At 41.5% G+C, this 18,947-nt stretch overlaps 1 protein-coding gene across 2 annotated transcripts in view; it reads right to left on the reverse strand.

The window, feature by feature from the left end:
• Positions 1-18,947, reverse strand: part of CHEK2 (checkpoint kinase 2) — a 39,260-nt gene that overhangs the window by 14,359 nt on the left and 5,954 nt on the right. For both annotated transcript variants that reach the window (XM_024767964.1, XM_024767963.1), the window contains exons 4-8: positions 13,485-13,609; positions 13,219-13,366; positions 10,248-10,338; positions 7,510-7,618; positions 4,634-4,687 (exon numbers count right to left, since the gene is read on the reverse strand). In XM_024767964.1, the coding sequence (XP_024623732.1) occupies positions 4,634-4,687; positions 7,510-7,618; positions 10,248-10,338; positions 13,219-13,366; positions 13,485-13,609 (527 nt within the window). The remainder of the gene's footprint in view (positions 1-4,633; positions 4,688-7,509; positions 7,619-10,247; positions 10,339-13,218; positions 13,367-13,484; positions 13,610-18,947) is intronic.

Here is an 18,947-nt window from a genome sequence, read left to right on the forward strand (position 1 = left end):
AAAAAAAAAAAAAAAAAAAAAAAAGAATAGCAAAACCTGCCAGAGTGATCTTGCTACAAAGCAAATTTCATCACTTCCATCGCTGATTAAAATCCTCCAAGTAGGGACTTCCCTGGTGGTCCAGTGGTAAAGAATCTACCTTACAATGGCAGGGGACACAGGTTCGATCCCTGGTTGGGGAACTAAGATCCCACATACTGTGGGGCAACTAAGCCCACACGTCCCAACTACTGAGCTCAAGCACCTCAACTAGAGAGCCTGTGTGCCACAAACTAGAGCCCATGCGCCAGAATGAAAGATCCCGCACACCTCAGCGAAGATCCCACGTGCCACAACTAAGACCTGATGCAGCCAAACATAAATTAAATAAATAAATAATAAATAAATCTTAAAGAAAACAATCCTCCAAGTGGTATCTCCCCATGATGAACTGTTAGACAGTGGTGAATGAATGCCCCACAGCCTCCCCAGCACGATGGATCTTGGAAATACAATGCCGAGTGGAAAAGGCAAGTCTCGACAGACATCAAAGAGTATGAGGTAGATTTAATTGTATGGGCAAAGTTTTTGTTGTTAAATTAATGGTGAGTTCAAAGGTGTTCACTTTATTGGTTTGCTTTATAATTTACACTTATTTTACACATGTCAAATATTATATAATTTTAAATTATTTAAAGGAAGAAAGGGAGAAGAGTGAGAAGGAGGAAAGGAAGGGAGGAAGACAAGAAAAAAGAAATCCTTTAGCACCTTGCTGCCTAGAGGCTAAATTCCAACTTCTCAGCAGGGATTAGCAAGCCCTTCAAGACCCAGTCTCGTCCTGTCCCCACCCACCACCCCAGCCTCATCTCCTGCGACCTGTCCCAGAAATCCTCCTTTCCAGGCCACAAAACTCCCGGCCCACCTCAGATTCTCTCCCTGTGTCACACTTTTGCTCACACTACCCTCTAGGCTTGGTGATCCAGCCTTCTGGCACACTTGGCCACAGGCATCAAGCCCCATCTCAAATGTCCCCCTTGGAATTGAGATCCACACTTCCTGCAGTGGCTCTAATCTGTGTTGCCCCACGAGGAAACTGACACCCACCACAAGTCTCCTTTCACTGCATGGGCTGAGTCAAGTCTTATTTATCTTTCTGAGACCAACACTCAGCAGAGCAGCTGGCACACAGGAGACACCCATATGCTGCCCAGATTAATACCATCAACATCAATAACAGACACACCACCCACTGAGGGTGAGCCCTGCCAGCCACATTTTGGTCATGGACTAAACAGCCATGGGGTCAGGCTGAGAGCAAACCATTTCCACCTCTCCTTACCTATGATCATATCATAGTATACTTGGCTCTGCATGACCATTTGTTATTGTCACAATAATGGAAACACTGAATATGCACTGTAGTATTACATTAAGAGGAACAGAAAGGAAAGGAGAGCTGAAATTCTCATATAACAGGAAGGCAATGAGCTATTATCATTAATAAACCAAGAGAGAGCAGTTTGTATTATGTAGAAATACAGAGGTAAGTTCTTTAAAAAGCACCCCGATGTTCACTGCAGCACTATTTACAATACCCAGGACATGGAAGCAACCTAAATGTCCACCAACAGAGGAATGGATAAAGAAGATGTGGTACATATATATACAATGGAATATTACCCAGCCATAAAAAGGAATGAAATAGTGCCTTTTGCAGAGCTGTGGATGGACCTAGAGACTGTCATACAGAGTGAAGTAAGTCAGAAAGAGAAAAACAAATATCATATAATATTGCTTATATGTGAAATCTAGAGAAATGGTACAGGTGAACTTATTTGCAAAGCAGAAATAGACTCACAGATGTAGAGAACAAACGTATGGTTAGCAAGGCGGGACGGGGAGGATGGGATGAATTGGGACTGACATACATACACTATTATGTATGACATAACTAATGAGAACCTACTGTAGAGCACAGGGAACTCTACTTAATGCTCTGTGGTGACCTAAACGGAAAGGAAATCTAAAAAAGAGTGGATATATATACGTATAACTGATTCACTTTGCTGCACAGCAGAAACTAACATAACATTGTAAAGCAACTATACTCCAAAAAAATTAATTTTAAAAAAATTCTTTTAAAAAAAAGCTGAGGGTTTCCCTGGTGGCTCAGTGGTTCAGAGTCCGCCTGCTGATGCGGGGGACACAGGTTCGTGGCCCGGTCTGGGAGGATCCCACATGCCACGGAGCGGCTGGGTCCGTGAGCCATGGCCACTGAGCCTGCGTGTCTGGTGCCTGTGCTCCACAACGAGAGGCCATAACAGTGAGAGGCCCGCGTACCGCTAAAAAAAAGGGAGGGAGATGCATGTGATATTTTGATAAAATGAAAAGCAGAAGAAAAGACACACACATGGAAAAGGAATAGGAGATGAGAGGAAGGAATGGAAACTGCTTGGTCTGCTTGGTTTCATCACTGGCAGTGCCCTTCTGGGAATGGGTGGGGCTGGGAGCTGACAGAGCAAGAACAGGCCCCCACTAGATGGAGCCATCATGGGCTGTCTCCAGTCCCCACTATCTCCAGGGCCATGGGCTGCAGCTGTCATAGCTGAAAGTGTCTCTCAGAAACCAGAAGCCACCAACCCAGACCCTCCACTTAGGTCCTACAGGGCAAAGGGTAGGGAATTACTGATCATGTCATTCCCCTAGTGTGTTCCCTGTGCTGAACCTTTATGAGCACATCTCATTCAAGTCTCACACTGACCTTTGAGGTAAGTATCCTACTGTCTCCACTGTACAGATGAGGGAATAGAGGCTCTGCAAAGTGAAATGACATGCTCAGAGCAAGGATGGGAACCCAGGTCTGTCTTCCCACTACACTGAAGCCACATAAGAGGAGGGATGACCAAGTCCATCTGTGCTCAGTGCCCGGAGCCTAGAAAACAGGCTGGCACAACAAACATTTGACAATTGATAAATCAACAGCGGACTCCAAAGGCCAGGGTCTATTGGACTCTGCTAGGCTCTACTCATTGTCCCCAAACATCAAAACACACTCATGAGCCCATCTTTGTCCCCAAAGATGTCCCCAAACATCAAAATGCACTCATGAGCCCATCTTTAATTCTCAAGGGCTTCCAAGTGCCCCTGTAAATTGCCAACAAATACCTCCAAAGATCTCTTTTAGGGTTTTAAATTCCTCTCCTCTGAAGCGGACATTGGATTTGTATAAATGTTATGTTTGGGGATCTTCTGACATCAGAGAAAATTCTCTGAGGATTCTAAGTGTTTATCTTTAGGGGATGTTTGAAGCAACACCACCCCAGAAAATTAGAGGGCTCCTCTCTTTAACGAGATTCCAGATCCCATGGAAAAAGGAGGTGAATGCAGGGAAGAGGAAGAAGTTGCAAGGGCATTAGAAGAAAGTCAAGCAGGAAGGTCAGCCACTCACATTCTTATGGGTTTTCTGATCCACCACGAGTTCTAAAGGAAGCTATTGAATTACTGTGTCCCTGTGATGTTGTTCTTAGTTTCTATTTGCTGTTAGGACAGTCTGAGCAGGTCAGAGAAGGGAGAAGAAACCTTTTGTTGTTTGGAGGTTAAGAACCAGAATCAGACAATCCTTAGCTGGACAGACTGAAGGTTTCATTTCAAGTTTAACTCCAGCGCCTACCTAGCTCAGGACTGCATGGGGGCCCATGAATTAATGACAAAACAGAAAGAATAAAAAGGAAGATGGGATCAGTCCCACTAGTACAACTTTCTCTTCTCACATCTTTAGGTTCTTTCCATTGAGACAAGGTCATCACTACACAAAAAAGACAAGAACTATTTATACTCAATGAGGCCACAGGCACCATTTAATCATCCAGGATGTTGTCGTACTTATTGGATTCATTTGATTTATTCCAACTGAGGTGAATGGAAATCGGCACCATCAAGAGGTATTTAGAGTTGTGAAAATTTCAGGTATAATTAAACGAAATGTATCAAATGAGCATTGTCTCCACAAACATAATCAGTTGATCAAGCACCCATAAGACATTATATTTAGGAGACTTACTGTGTCTTTTGGTCCAGAACTAACTCAGTGGAAATATCACATAATTGTTTAATCATAAAAATCTTTATAAAGTATTGTCCTTTCACGGGGAGCGGGAAGGGTAAGCTGGGACAAAGTAAGAGAGTGGCATAGACATATATACACTACCAAATGTAAAACAGATAGCTAGTGGGAAGCAGCCGCATAGCACAGGGAGATCAGCTCAGTGCTTTGTGACCACCTAGAGGGCTGGGATAGGGAGGGTGGGAGGGAGACGCAACAGGGAGGGGATATGGGGATATATGTATATGTATAGCTGATTCACTTTGTTATACAGCAGAAACTAACAGAACATTGGAAAACAATTATACTCCAATAAAGATGTTAAAAAAAAAAAAAGTATTGTCCTTTCAAAATTTCAGGGTAAAGCTCTTCCCAGCTAAATGATAGCTAAACACATGCATGCATGCATACACACACAAACACACACGTACACACACACAATTAAGGAACCCAGGTTAATACTAGCTTTATTACACTGAAGTGCTTTGCACTCTCCCCATATTTTGACATAAATGAATTTAAGTATGGGTCATTTTTTATGGCAGTACTTACATGATTTAGTTTTTTCAAAATTTCTATTTCTGTTTCAACATTGAGTGCTGGATCCTTTGAAAAAAAAATAACATTAGAGTTTATTAGTAATAATGATAACCAATATTCAGAAAATATTTACAGTTCAATTTAGCTGAGTAAAGGCTGCCTGGACTTCCCTGGTGGCGCAGTGGTTAAGAATCTGCTTGCCGGGGCTTCCCTGGTGGCGCAGTGGTTAAGAGTCCACCTGCCAACGCAGGGGACACGGCTTCAAGCCCTGGTCCAGGAAGATCCCACATGCCGCGGAGCAACTAAGCCTGTGCGCCACAACTACTGAACCTGCGCCCTAGAGCCCGAGAGCCACAACTACTGAAGTCCTCGCACCTAGAGCCCGTGCTCTGCAACAAGAGAAGCCACCACAATGAGAAGCCCGCGCACCGCAACGAACATAGCTCCCACTCACCACAACTAGAGAAAGCCCACGCAAGCAACAAAAGCCCAATACAGCCAAAAATAAAAACAAATAAATAAATAAATTTATTTAAAAAAAAAAAAGAGGGCTTCCCTGGTGGCGCAGTGGTTGAGAGTCTGCCTGCCGAGGCAGGGGACACGGGTTCGTGCCCCGGTCCAGGAAGATCCCACATGCTGCAGAGCGGCTGGGCCTGTGAGCCATGGCCGCTGAGCCTGCGCGTCCGGAGCCTGTGCCCCGCAATGGGAGAGGCCACAACAGTGAGAGGCCCGTGAACCGCAAAAATAAAAAAGAATCTGCCTGCCAATGCGGGGGACATGGGTTCGAGCCCTGGTCCAGGAAGATCCCACATGCCGCGGAGCAACTAAGCCCATGCACCACAACTACTGAGCCTGTGTTCTAGAGCCCGCGAGCCACAACTACTGAGCCTGCATGCCACAACTACTGAAGCCTGCCTGCCTAGAGCCCATGCTCCTCAACAGGAGAAGCCACCGCAATGAGAAGCCCACGCACCACAATGAGGAGTAACCCCTGCTCGCCACAACTAGAAAAAGCCCTCGCGCAGCAATGAAGACCCAACATAGCCATAACTAAATTAATTAATTAATTGATTAAAAAAAAAAAAAAAAAAGGCTGCCTGAGTTCCAAAGTCAGCACTATTCATACAGAGAAATCAAGGTGCAGAGGTGGATGAATTACACAACTCACCTAAAATCACCCTACAAAATGCCTGGCAAATAGTAAGCATTCAATAATGACCAGGCTCTATGCCAAGCTCTTTATTTAAAAGGGTCATCTCACGTAAGCCTCATGATCCAAGTGAACTGGGTTCTAAAAGTATCCCCGTTTCACAGATGGAACAACTGAGGCTCAGAGAAAGGAAGCCACTTGCTGCAGTTCCCACAGCCAGAAACAAAGTGTGTTTCCACTGTTCTCACACTGACCTGGTAAGCTCTGCTTGTCTCATCAACTGAGGAATTGCTTACATTCATAAAAATGATACAACAAACAAAAACCATAGACAAGAAGGTATTCAATTAAAATGTGTAAAGAAAACGTCAAGTCACATTTCTAATAATAGAGCAGACCCAGGTTCCAATTTCAAGTGTAAGCTGAGATATTTACTGAGACTCTAAGGAGAGGAGGCTTCAGGGTAGAGAAGTTGCTCTCCGTTACAATTCCAAAAGGATGACTCGAGTTACTCAACCTCACGGGCTACACCCTCCACAAGCAAAGAGGATATAGAATTACATATTTATGTAAAATGGACTTCAGCGAAGAAACCCAGATGTTTAATTTTAAAAACGTGCCTCTTCCTGTAAGCCGGTAAACTTATTACCAAATCCGGGTGTACTGATGATGGAGAGGTCTAAAGAGTCCGATAGGATTTGAAAGATGAAATTAAGAAGTAAAATTGTGCTCCAAGTCATTAAGAATCTGGTAGGTTATTTTCTTCCCCCCAAAATGGGAAACAAATCCAGAATCACAGGGGAAAGATCTATAACAATGTGAACACTGAAAGGAAATTCCTCTTGCTGTGTGAGAATGGCATTGTCTAGGGAGAAAAAAAAAAAGAAATTGATCTTTAAAGAATGTTAGAGTATAATAGCCAGAAACAGCTGGCCACAAAGGAAAACGTGATTAGAGGCTATGTTTTACATTACTTTGTTGGGTCATGTGTTGAAAGACAAATACACTTGGCCACTTCAGCAACGCATAAGCGTGTATTACAGAAAATGTAATAAAATGGTTACCATATAAAGAGACTATTAAAATAATTTAATTAAGATTTTTAAAAATCTATAAACATGAAGGTATTCATTGCCACGTTATCAGGAAGAGCAAAGAATTAGAAATTACCTAAATGACCTAACTTATCTAACTGATCAACCAGATCAATGGTTGAATAAATTATGATAAAATTGGTGAAACAGAGACTCGATCATCAAAAAGGATATATTAGGGAAAAGTATATATATTAATGTTTATGTGAAAAAGCAAAATTGTATACACAATATGATCTCAACCATCTAGAAATAGAAATTCATAGGAACAAAGACTAGAAGGAAGGAGAAAACTGAAAACAGCTGTGGGGTTACAGTGGTGGGGATATGGCTGGATTTTTTTTTCTTCCTAATTTCCTTTCATTTATTGTAAAAACAGTCTTGTAACAACTTGGAAGGGGGAAAAAAAGCAAAAACAAGTTCCTGCTATGTGTATTATAATGTATAACCAAATATTTTTGGAACCAAATTATCTATAAGTAAGTGTTTAGATTAGTTGAATATACTCAAAAATTTTCAATGTTCTTTGATAAAAATTCTGAGCAATAAATCCTTCCTGACATTGAAAATCACCACTCTAAAATTATTTGGGGAAGGTAAGAAGTGTTAAGAATGACCAAACGGCCACAAACAAGGGTACTTACTGCCTCTCTCTCGGAGCCAATAGCAAACTTCCTTTTGCTGATGATCTTTATGGCTACTTTCTTACACGTCTTCCTCTCGAAAGCTAGCTTCACCTCACCACAGGCGCCACTACAGGGAAAAACACAGCAAGTGACGTGACTGTCAAAATGTTTTTAATCCTGAGACCCACCACTCCTGAACTGGCCTCAACCATTTCAAGTTAAAAACAGCCCATTGTCTCTGTTTTCAGAAACCTCACCAGTGTAAAATGTCAAAGGCATAAGTGAATAGGGACCATCCAGCAACACTGAGTCAGCTCCAAATGCCACTTTTTGAGCTGAGTCATATAGACTTAGGTCTTGCTGTCACCCCAGACTGTGAAACTCTCAGAAACACACTAAGAACAAATCAGAGAGAAATGATTTATCCCAGGGGCCAGAGAAAGACCAAATACAACCAAGTCCAAGTTAAAAATGAGTGCCTGAAACAAGTAATAGTAAACAGCAACTGCAAATGAATTACTTTCACTGATCCATTTCTCTTCTTTCTTATCCTCTGTCTTCAAAGGAAGTACGTAAGCAGTTGATGCCATGAATTGCACCCAAAATAAAATCACAATACATAAGAAACCAAAAGTGCACCATGAATCTGCTTGCAGCAAGCTCTTGAAGATTTACAATTAATTGGGATGCTAAAATGGAGGAGGACTGCTACCCAGGATGACACCCAGTACAGTTAATCAAGCATCAGTCACCCATTACCTGCCGCAAGTAGACTTTTCTAACCACTGTGGGTTGGGGGATGGGGTGACGGGGTGGCCAAGACATCTTTTTTACTATGTATTGTGTATATACATAACAAAATTTGCCATTGTAATCATTCTTTTTTGTCAATCCTATTAACATGAACAAAAATCGCGTTTTATTTTTTTTGTTTTGTGGGGTTTTTTTTTTGCTTTATCTTAAAGATTCTTTTTTTTTTTATTGGTGTATAGTTGCTTTACATGCCATTATAATCATTTTAAAGTGTACAATTCAGTGGCATTAAGTACATCCACAATGCTGTGCAGCATCACCTCTATCTAGTTCCGGAAATTTTTCATCAGCACAAATGGAAACCCCAAACCCATTAAGTGTTCACTCTCCTTTTTCCCTGCCCCCAGCCCCTGGCAACCTCTAATCTGCTTTCTCTCTCTATGGATTTGCCTGCTCAGAATATCTCGCATCAGTGGAATCATACACTATGTGGTCTTTTGTGTCTGACTTCTTTCACTTGGAATGTTTTGAAGGTTCACCCATGCTGTAGCATGTATCAGTATTCCATTCCTTTTTATAGCTAAATAATAGCCCATTTTATGGATATATCACATTTTGTGTATCCATTCTTTTGTTGATGGACACTTAGGTTGTTCCCACCTTTTCACTACTGTGAATAGAGCTGCAGTGAACTGTTCGTGCACAAGTTTTTGTTAAACATCTGTTTTCAATCTGGGGGGTATATACCTAACAAGGGGAATTACTGCATCATATGGTAATTCTGTTTAACTTTTTGAGAAAACATCAAACTATTTCCCACAGTGGCTGCACCATTTTACATTCCCAACAGCAGTGCATAAGGGTGCCAATTTCTCCGCATTCTCACAAACACATGTCACTTTCCATCTCTTTATTATGGCCATCCTAATGGGTATGAAGCAGCATCTCATTGTGGTTTTGATTTGCACTTCCCTAATGACTAATGATGCTGAGTATCTTCTCAAGTGGTTTTTGGCCATTTCTGTATCTTCTTTGGAGAAATGTCCTTTGCCCATTTTTAAATTGGGTTATCTTTTTGTTGTTGAGTTGTAAAAGTTCTTTATTCTAAATACTAGATTCTTATCAGATATATCATTTGCAGTATTTTCTCTCATTTTATGGCTTGTGTTTCACTCTCTTCATAGTGTCTTTTGAGGCAGAAGTTTTAAAATTTGACGAAGTCTAATTTTTCTATTTTTTTCTTTTGTTGCTTGTGCTTTTGGTGCCGTTTAAGAAACCACTGCTGGGACGTCCCTGGTGGTGCAGTGGTTAAGAATCCGCCTGCCAATGCAGGGGACATGGATTGGAGTCCTGGTCTGGGAAGATCCCACATGCTGCAGAGCAACTAAGCCCATGCGCCACAACTACTGAGCCTGCGTTCTAGAGCCCGTGAGCCACAACTACTGAGCCCACATGCCACAACTACTGAAGCCCTCACACCTAGAGCCCGTGCTCCTCAATAAGAGAAGCCACCTCAATGAGAAGCCCACAAACCGCAATGAAGAGCAGCACCCCCTTGCCACAACTAGAGAAAGCCCGCGTGCAGCAACAAAGACCCAACGCAGACAAAGATAAGATAAAATTAAAAAAAAAAAAAAAAGAAATGCAGTAAATGTTTCTTTATGGAAGGTAATGAAAATGTTCTAAAACTGATTGTGGTAAAGGCTTCACAGCTCTGTGAATATACTAAAAACCACTGAACTGTATATTTTTTAATGGGTGAATTGTATGGTATGCAAGTTATATCTCAATAAAACTGCTTTTAAAAAGTTATCACCAATAAAATTTATAAAGAAAAACTACTCAACTGATCATTATAAGTCAATAACATATCTATCACAAATAAATACCCTACAAATGTTATGAATACATAATGAATGCCATAAAACCAGGAACAAAAAACTAACCAATGACAAAACTTTAGAAAGAAATTAAGTGCAAGTTCCATAAGAAAAAAAAATTACCTTCCAAGAGTTTTGGACATGATGTATTCGTCTCTTAATTCCTTGGGATAAACTGACTGATCATCTACAGTCAGATCAAAAAATACAAAAACTAAGGAAAAAATGGCAGAAATAGGTCTCATTAATCCATTTGATAAAGAAAAGATAAATGGTCCTATAACTTAGTAAACATATGGAATATAAGACAATCATTCTTAATTCCATTTAATATCTAACCCCAAAGAAATCATTTAGCTAGGCTAATGCATGTCGTGAAACCCTTGAAAAATGATAACAGACAAGCTTCATTCCACAATGGAAACACACAGCATCATTCTCACTATAATGCAGGAAACTCACACATAAATGCTATTCTTATTCTTTGACCTCAGAACAGTTATCAACTGCACAGGCCCAGAAGCAAAAGGCAATTAGTTTGAATCTAGAAAATATGTTCTAGGCAAGTAAATATCCCAAAAGAATCAGGCCAGAGGTCACATACTAGTATTATCTTCTCTCAATCATTTCTACCTTTACCTAGCTGGTATTTTATAGTGCAAGCCACCTTGAACTTACTTGTAAAATTAACTAAATAACTTTCCAAAAAAATCCCCTTTATTTCTTCATTATTCGGCCTGTAACTCAGAAAAAGAAAACCAAAAAACTGCTCATTTCATAATTTAACCATCCATTGGGCCAAACCTGCAATCAGTTATCAAACATTCCAGTTCTACAAAGTGGTAAATTTTCAACTGCCTATAATATCTGGAAAGAGTGAAATTTGTTAAGACCCTTGAGTTTCTCAGATTTCAGGTGATGGGTCTTGACCTCCCTGGAGTAACCTAGAGATCCAGTCTCTGGCATAAATCTGAACCAGCTCAACATGCTTCAATCCAGGCTGGTCCCCAGAAGGCAGACAGCTGCCTAATGAATGAGACCTACTGGCTACCTAGGATACAACCATTCCTCCCTGCTTACTGATACTGATGAACCTAGATGTTACAGTGACACCTGAGAATCAGGGAATTTGAGGGGCTCTGGAGATGTACTTTCCCAAGTGTCGAGGTCTACTTCAGGGGCTGTAAACTCAGTTGCCTACACAAGCCAGGAAGGTCATACACACAGGTAAGGCTGGAGTGAGTGTAAGATATGGAGCAGTGGAGACTTGAACAGGAAAACATCATCCATCTAAAGGAGGAAGCCTCTACTTAGCACCTGCAAATCCTCAAATTAGGGATAATATGCTCAAGTATGGCCAGATATTCCATCTTTTCAAAGAAAACTGGATTTTCATATTAAAGCACAAACATCAGCAAAGGCCTAAAAGAATGTCAATAGGCTGAATCAGTCTGCAGAGTACCAGTTTTGTTTTGTTTTGTTTTTGTGGTACACAGGCCTCTCACTGTTGTGGCCTCTCCCGTTGTGGAGCACAGGCTCCGGACACGCAGGCTCAGCGGCCGTGGCTCACGGGCCCAGCCGCTCCACGGCATGTGGGATCTTCCCGGACCGGGGCACGAACCCATGTCCCCTGCATCGGCAGGCGGACTCTCAACCACTGCACCACCAGGGAAGCCCCAGAGTACCAGTTTGATCGATTTCCATCACGGCCAGCTTCAGGTCACAGAACACTTTTGTTCAAATAAGAAAAGGTGCCCTTCAGATAGAACAATTAGAAAAAGATGGCACACCACTTGTCAAGTAGAGGACAGGCCACATTTCAGCAACCAGTTGCCCACCTCAACCAGGTGCTCACAAACAACAAAAGCCTGTGCAGCTGCCCTGACTATAATTATCAGACAGGAAATAAAAGTTAGAAAACAGGAGAAACTAAGGCAATCATAAAATGTACTACAGGATGTCCAGAATAGCCATAATTCTGAGATGCCAGTCTGAAGACTGGCTGCATGAGAATCACCTGGGCAGGATTTTTTAAATCCCTGGAACTAGTGGATCAGGATTTATGGGACAGTGCCTCTGGGAATCTATATTTTTAAGGTGTTATCCACACAAACACATACCATTCCAAGCCGCTCAACTCTCAGTTTTGGAAAGTTCTGTGAGTTTTTTTTTCAAATTAAAGAAATGAGAGTATTCCTCGTGTCCAAGATTTCAAAATCACTGAGAGCTATATTTAATTCTGTAGGTTGTTTTTATTCACACCGAATGACAACTGTTCATTTTAGATGTGATATTCATGAAGTTTTAGAATAAATGCTTATAAAATACTACCCAATAATGATGATAAACATCTCCACTTTCAAAGGATAACCACGTCATATTTAAGAAGGTGGAAGGTCTAAATTGAGATTGTTACAGAAAAACCCACAGCCTAATGCCGGGTTATATATAATAGTTCAATAAATATATGCAGAAATTAATGACCGAAAGGAATAAAGAAAGGGAAGAATAAGGAAGGAAGAGAAAAAGAGGGGGAAGGGATGAACTAATGGCCTAAAATAACAACTCATAGATAGCTAAGACAGATGTGATAAAAGTGAATCAATTAATGAATGATAACTAAGCAAAATGATAATTTAAAGCATATGGCTTTAAATAAAACTAATCAAACCAATTAAACCTTAGAAAATCTGTCTTGATAGAACTTTTGATTGTTAAAAAAATGCAACTGGGGGCTTCCCTGGTGGCGCAGTGGTTGAGAGTCCGCCTGCCAATGCAGGGGACACAGGTTCATGCCCCAGTCCGGGAAGATCCCACATGCCGTGGAGTGACTGGGCCCGTGAGCCATGGCTGCTGAGCCTGCGCGTCCAGAGCCTGCACATCTGGAGACTGTGCTCCGCAACGGGAGAGGCCACAGCAGTGAGAAGCCCGCGTACTGGAGAAAAAAAAAAAAAATGCAACTAGGATTGAGGTGAATCTTGAATACTAACCTACTTACTTTATGTACCTAACCATACTCTGCAAAGGACACAATGTCATTTTTCCTTTTATACAGGAAGAAAAAATTCCAGTAACCAGAAGATAATAATATTACCTTTATTACTCCATACTGAAAGTGCAATTTCAGAATTGTTATTCAAAGGAAGGCGTCTTCCTTTCCCTACAAGATCTCTATTTACAAAGGTTCCATTCCCACTGTGATCTTCTATGTAGGCGATGTAAGAGTTTTTAGGACCCATTTCCTAAGACAGAAAACATTTTATTTCAAAGTTTTACTGGTGGAGTGTTTCAGTGGGGAGACAACTAAGAGCGATGTCTAGATGACCAGTTCTCCCAAATGTATGAATATTTGCCACCTACTCTGAAGATCCGAAAGTGCTTCTTGCTGTAAGTCCGGTATTTATCGGTTCTTTTCAGCAGGGGTTCATCAAAGCAGTATTCACAGTTTCTATCTCTCCCAAACCAGTAGCTGTCATTAAAACACTCTGTAACACAAAAGCACACCCCAGAGGGCTGTTGAATTTCATGTATCAAACACCTTTAAAAACTGTTCATAAAATCTGCTTGTAGGAAAATAGCCTAAGAAGGCAATCAAAATTATAGATTTGTCCATCAAGATTTTATAAGATTCAAAATCAGTGGGGAGAAAAAAACCAAATATTTCCAACAAGTTTAACAAATTATGGTTTATACATAGCCATGAAATGTAAGCAGTCATTAAAATTCTCAAATAATTTTTAATGACTTGGAAAAATACTTACGATATAATAATAACTTCCTACTTATTACTCTCCTGAGGCTTCCCATCATACTTAGTATGAAATCTACACTCCGCATGGCAGGCTAGATGCTCAGGATCTGGCCCCTGCCCCCCTCCCAACTTCACCTTGTACCTTTCCCCTTGATCACTACACTCAGCTCCACTGGCCTCCTTCCACTGCCCCAAATATGCTGGGTTCAACCTCCCTTGGGGCCTTTGAATTCTTCATTCCCAGTGATTTGAATGGCCATCTTGCCTTTTGTGTCTGCAAATTATCATCTTCCACTCAGCTTTCTGTATAAGCACACTTCCAGCTCACCACCCACTCACCATAATCACAAGAGCCTGTTCTGCTTCCCTCTATAACTGAAAATTATCTTGATTATTTGTATATTGTCTCCGGGCATCCCCCTATTAGAACAAATTCCAGAAGGGCAGCCTTGAGTCTCTTGTTTACGAATACAGCTCCAGCACCTAGGACAATGCATATGGTAGGCAAGCAAAATGTTCACGGAAAGACAGACTAGGGAAAATATTACCAACTCATGCCACAATCAAAGGACTATTTCCCTAATATCTATAAAGTTGATGGAAACAAACCAAATGTCCTACAATGGATGAATGGATAAACAAATTGTGATATCACAAATTGTGATATTTACATACAATGGACTATTTTTCACCCATAAAAAGGAATAAATGCTAAAGCTAAAACTCATACATCTATAACATGGAAGAACCTTGAAAACATTATGCTAAGTGAAAGAAGCCAGACACAAAATGCCACAGACTGTATGACTGTATTTATATGAAATATCCAGAATAGTTAAATCCATAGATATGAAATGCAGATTGGTGGTTGCCAGGGGCAGAGGAGGAAGGGATGGGGAGTAACTGCTTAATGGATATAGGGTTTCATTTTGGAGTAAAGGAAATATTTCAGAACTGGACAGAAGTGGTGGTTGCACAATGTTGTGAATGTACTAAAGGTCACTGAAGTGTTCACATTAAAATCGTTAATTTTAGGGACTTCCCTGGTGGTGCAATGGTTAGGAATCTGCCCGCCAATGCAGGGGACATGGGTTCGATCCCTGGTCTGGGAAGATCCCACATGCCATGGAGCAACCAAGCCCATGCACCATAACTACTGAGCCTGTGCTCTAGAGCCCACAAGCCACAACTACTGAGCCTGCGTGTCACAACTACTGAAGCCTGCGCGCCTAGAGCCTGTGCTCTGCAACAAGAGACGCCACTGCAATGAGAAGCCCACGCACCGCAGCAAAAAGTAGTCCCCACTCGTCGCAACTAGAGAAAGCCCACACACAGCAACAAAGACCCAATGCAGCCATAAATAAATAAATAAGTTTTTTAAATGGTTAATTTTATGTTATGTGAATTTCACCTCAATTCCTTAGTTATATGTGCACACACCCATTGGTCCAGAAATCCCACTTCTAGGAATTTATCCTACAGACAGAATCATATGTATTACGAAAGGACATAAGGACATATGTACAAGGTTATTCACTATAGCATTATTCCTTTCTTTAAATAAATTTATCTATTTATTTATTTTTGGCTGCATTGGGTCTTCATTGCTGCAAACGGGCTTTCTCTAGTTGCGGCGAGCAGGGGCTACTCTTCGTTGCGGTGTGTGGGCTTCCCATTGTGTTGGCTTCTCTTGTTGCGGAGTATGGGCTCTAGGCGTGCGGGCTTCAGTAGTTGTGGCTCCTGGGCTCTAGAGCACAGGCTTAGTTGCTCCGCAGCATGTGGGATCTTCCCGGACCAGGGATTGAACCCATGTCCCCTGCACTGGCAGGCAGATTCTTAACCACTGTGCCACCAGGGGAGACCTATAGCATTACTCTTATAGCAACAACTTTAATGTCCATTAGTAATGGGCTAGTTCAATAAATTTATATATCTACAAAAGAAATGGGGATCTTTACATTCTGATAGAAGAATGTCTAAGATACATTGTTAAATATAAACAACAGGTTACAACCAGTGTGTTGTAAATTACAGTTGGTATAAATAATAAAGGGGGGGAAAAGAACACATAGATACTTAGTTGCTTATATGTGCACCAAATATTTCTGGAAGGCTACACAAGAAATCAGCAATCCTGGGAGGTAGTTGGGGGAAAGACAGAAATTGGATGAAGGCCTTGCACCTGTTTTCAATTTTGCACCTAATGCAAATATAACCTCTTCAAAAAGTTAAATTAATTGCTTAAAGAGTTTGCAGTCTAGTTGGGAGACAAACAGGGAAGCAACAACAATACAGCAGGTAGACTCTCGAGGGAAAGCACAGATGCAAGGCTGTGGCAACTCTGCCTGGGACTATCAAAAAGGCTTCATGAGGCAAGACAGGAAGGATAGATTGAACAGCCCTTTGGAAGGCAACATGGCAGTACCCATTACCAGGTAAAGCCATGCCCATTCTATGATCCAGCAACTCAACACAGGCTCTACCCTAGAGAGACATTTGTCCAAATGACCGAGGAGACAAGGACATTCATTGCAGTCTTGCTTGCAGGAATAAACACTGGCAACAACATAAGCACCTATTAACAGGGAAAGGTATAAATGAACCGTGGTATTTCTACTAGAAACCAGGAGCTTCTGGGACAGTTGAGAAGGAAAGGCATGGAGATTTTATCAGGACACCAACAGTCCAGGGATGATGGACAGAGAGTGGAAGGGGAGGCTGCCCATGGAAGAGCCTGCTCTGACCTTGGCTCATTAGAGGAGCCCTCAGGAAAGATGTGTGGAGGAGGGCAGGGACAGCAAGGCAGGAGGCAAAGGGACCAAAACTCTCAGTGAGGCAGTTAGGAGTAAGAACCCCAAGAAGATGGGCCCCTTCTCCTAGTAGTGAAGAATGGGGCACAGTTGAGATGGTGACAGGGGAGAGGAACATCACAAAGAAGACAAGGATGTCTGCTCTTAAAACTTCTATTCTGGGGCTTCCCTGGTGGCGCAGTGATTGAGAGTCCGCCTGCCGATGCAGGGGACACGGGTTCGTGCCCCAGTCTGGGAAGATCCCACATGCCGCGGAGCGGCTGGGCCCGTGAGCCATGGCCGCTGAGCCTGCGCGTCCGGAGCCTGTGCTCCGCAATGGGAGAGGCCACAACAGTGAGAGGCCCGCGTACCACAAAAAAAAACAAAACAAAACAAAACAAAACACTTCTATTCCATGTAAAAGGTTCAAGCCAGGACAGTTAACAGAGGGAGGGAGAGGGAGATGAAAAGCCAAGGCATCCATATTGGAAAGGAAGAAGCAGATCTATCTAATCCTATTCACAAATGACATAATCTTATATGTAGAAAATCCTAAGGAACCCACTAAAAAAGATTAGCCCAAACAAACAAGTTCAGCAACATTACAGGATACAAGATCAACATTCAAAGACCACTTATATTTCTACACACTAGCAATGGACAACCTAAAATGAAATTAAGAAAATAATTCCATTTACAATAGCATAAAAAGAATAAAATACTTGGGAATAAATTTTAAAAAAGAAGCGCGAATCTTATACTCTAAAAGCTACAAAACATTGTTGGAAAAAATTTGAAAGACCTATGTAAATGTGCATGGATTGGAAGACTTAATGTTGTTAAGATGGCAAAACTCCCATACTATACAAAATTCCTATCAAAATCCCAGCTGCCTTCTTTGCAGAAATTAACAAGCTCAAACTAAAATTCCTATAAAAAAAGCAAGGACCCGGAATAGCAAAACAATCTTGAAAATGAAGTACAAAGGGCTTACTTACATTTTGCAGTTTCAAAACTTACTACAGGACTTCCCTGGTGGCACAGTGGTCAAGAATCCACCTGCCAATGCAGTGGACACAGGTTCAAGCCCTGATCCAGGAAGATCCCACATGCTGTGAAGCACTAAGCCCATGCGCCACAACTACTGAGCCTGCACTCTAGAGCCCACGAGCCACAACTACTGAGCCCATGTGCCACAGTTACTGAAGCCCACGTACCTAGAGCCTGTGCTCCGCAACAAGAGAAGCTACCACAATGAGAAGCACGCGATGAAGAGTAGCAATGAAGAGTAGCCCCCGCTCACTGCAACTAGAGAAAACCCACGCACAGCAACAAAGACCCAATGCAGCCAAAAATAAATAAATAAATAAAAAATTTAAAACTTACTACAAAGCTATCATAATCAAGACAGTGTGGGGGCTTCCCTGATGGCGGAGTGGTTGAGAATCTGCCTGCTAATGCAGGGGACACGGGTTTGAGCCCTGGTCTGGGAGGATCCCACATGCTGCGGAGCAACTAGGCCCGTGAGCCACAACTACTGAACCTGCGCATCTGGAGCTTGTGCTCCGCAACAAGAGCAGCCGCGATAGTGAGAGGCCCGCACACTGCAATGAAGAGTGGACCCCGCTTGCCACAACTAGAGAAAGCCCTCGCATAGAAACGAAGACCCAGCACAGCAAAAATTAATTAATTAATTAATTAACTCCTACCCCCAACATCTAAAAAAAAAAAAGACAGTGTGGTACTAGTGAAAGGTTAGGCATACAGATCAATGGAAAAAAATTAAGAGACAGAAAATAAATCACATTTACAGTCAACTGATTTTCAACAAGGTGCCAACACAATTCATTGGGGAAAAAATAGTCTTTTCAAATGGTGCTAGGACAAGTGGATATCTACATGTAAAATAATCTAGTTGGAACTTACCTCACACCATATGCAAAAAGCAACTGAAAGAGAATCAAAGATTAATTGCAGGAACTAAAACTATAAGAAGAAAAAATAGTGATAAGGCTTTGTAACCTTGGGTTAAGCAATTCTGTCTAGATATGACCCCAAAGCACAAGAAATGAAAGAAAAAATATAAAAATTGGACATAATTAAAATTTTAAATGTGTGTGAATCAAAGAACATCATCAAGAAAGTGAAAAGAAGTGAATGGGGGAAAATATTTGCAAAACACATATCTAGTAAGGGATTTATATCTACCATATAAAAAAGGACACTTACAACTCAAGACAAACAATCCAATTTTAAAATGAGCAAAGATGGGGATATATGTTT

This window comes from Neophocaena asiaeorientalis, unplaced genomic scaffold, assembly GCF_003031525.2.
Source record: "Neophocaena asiaeorientalis asiaeorientalis breed wild unplaced genomic scaffold, Neophocaena_asiaeorientalis_V1.1 scaffold828, whole genome shotgun sequence".
Classification (NCBI taxonomy): Eukaryota; Metazoa; Chordata; class Mammalia; order Artiodactyla; family Phocoenidae; genus Neophocaena; species Neophocaena asiaeorientalis.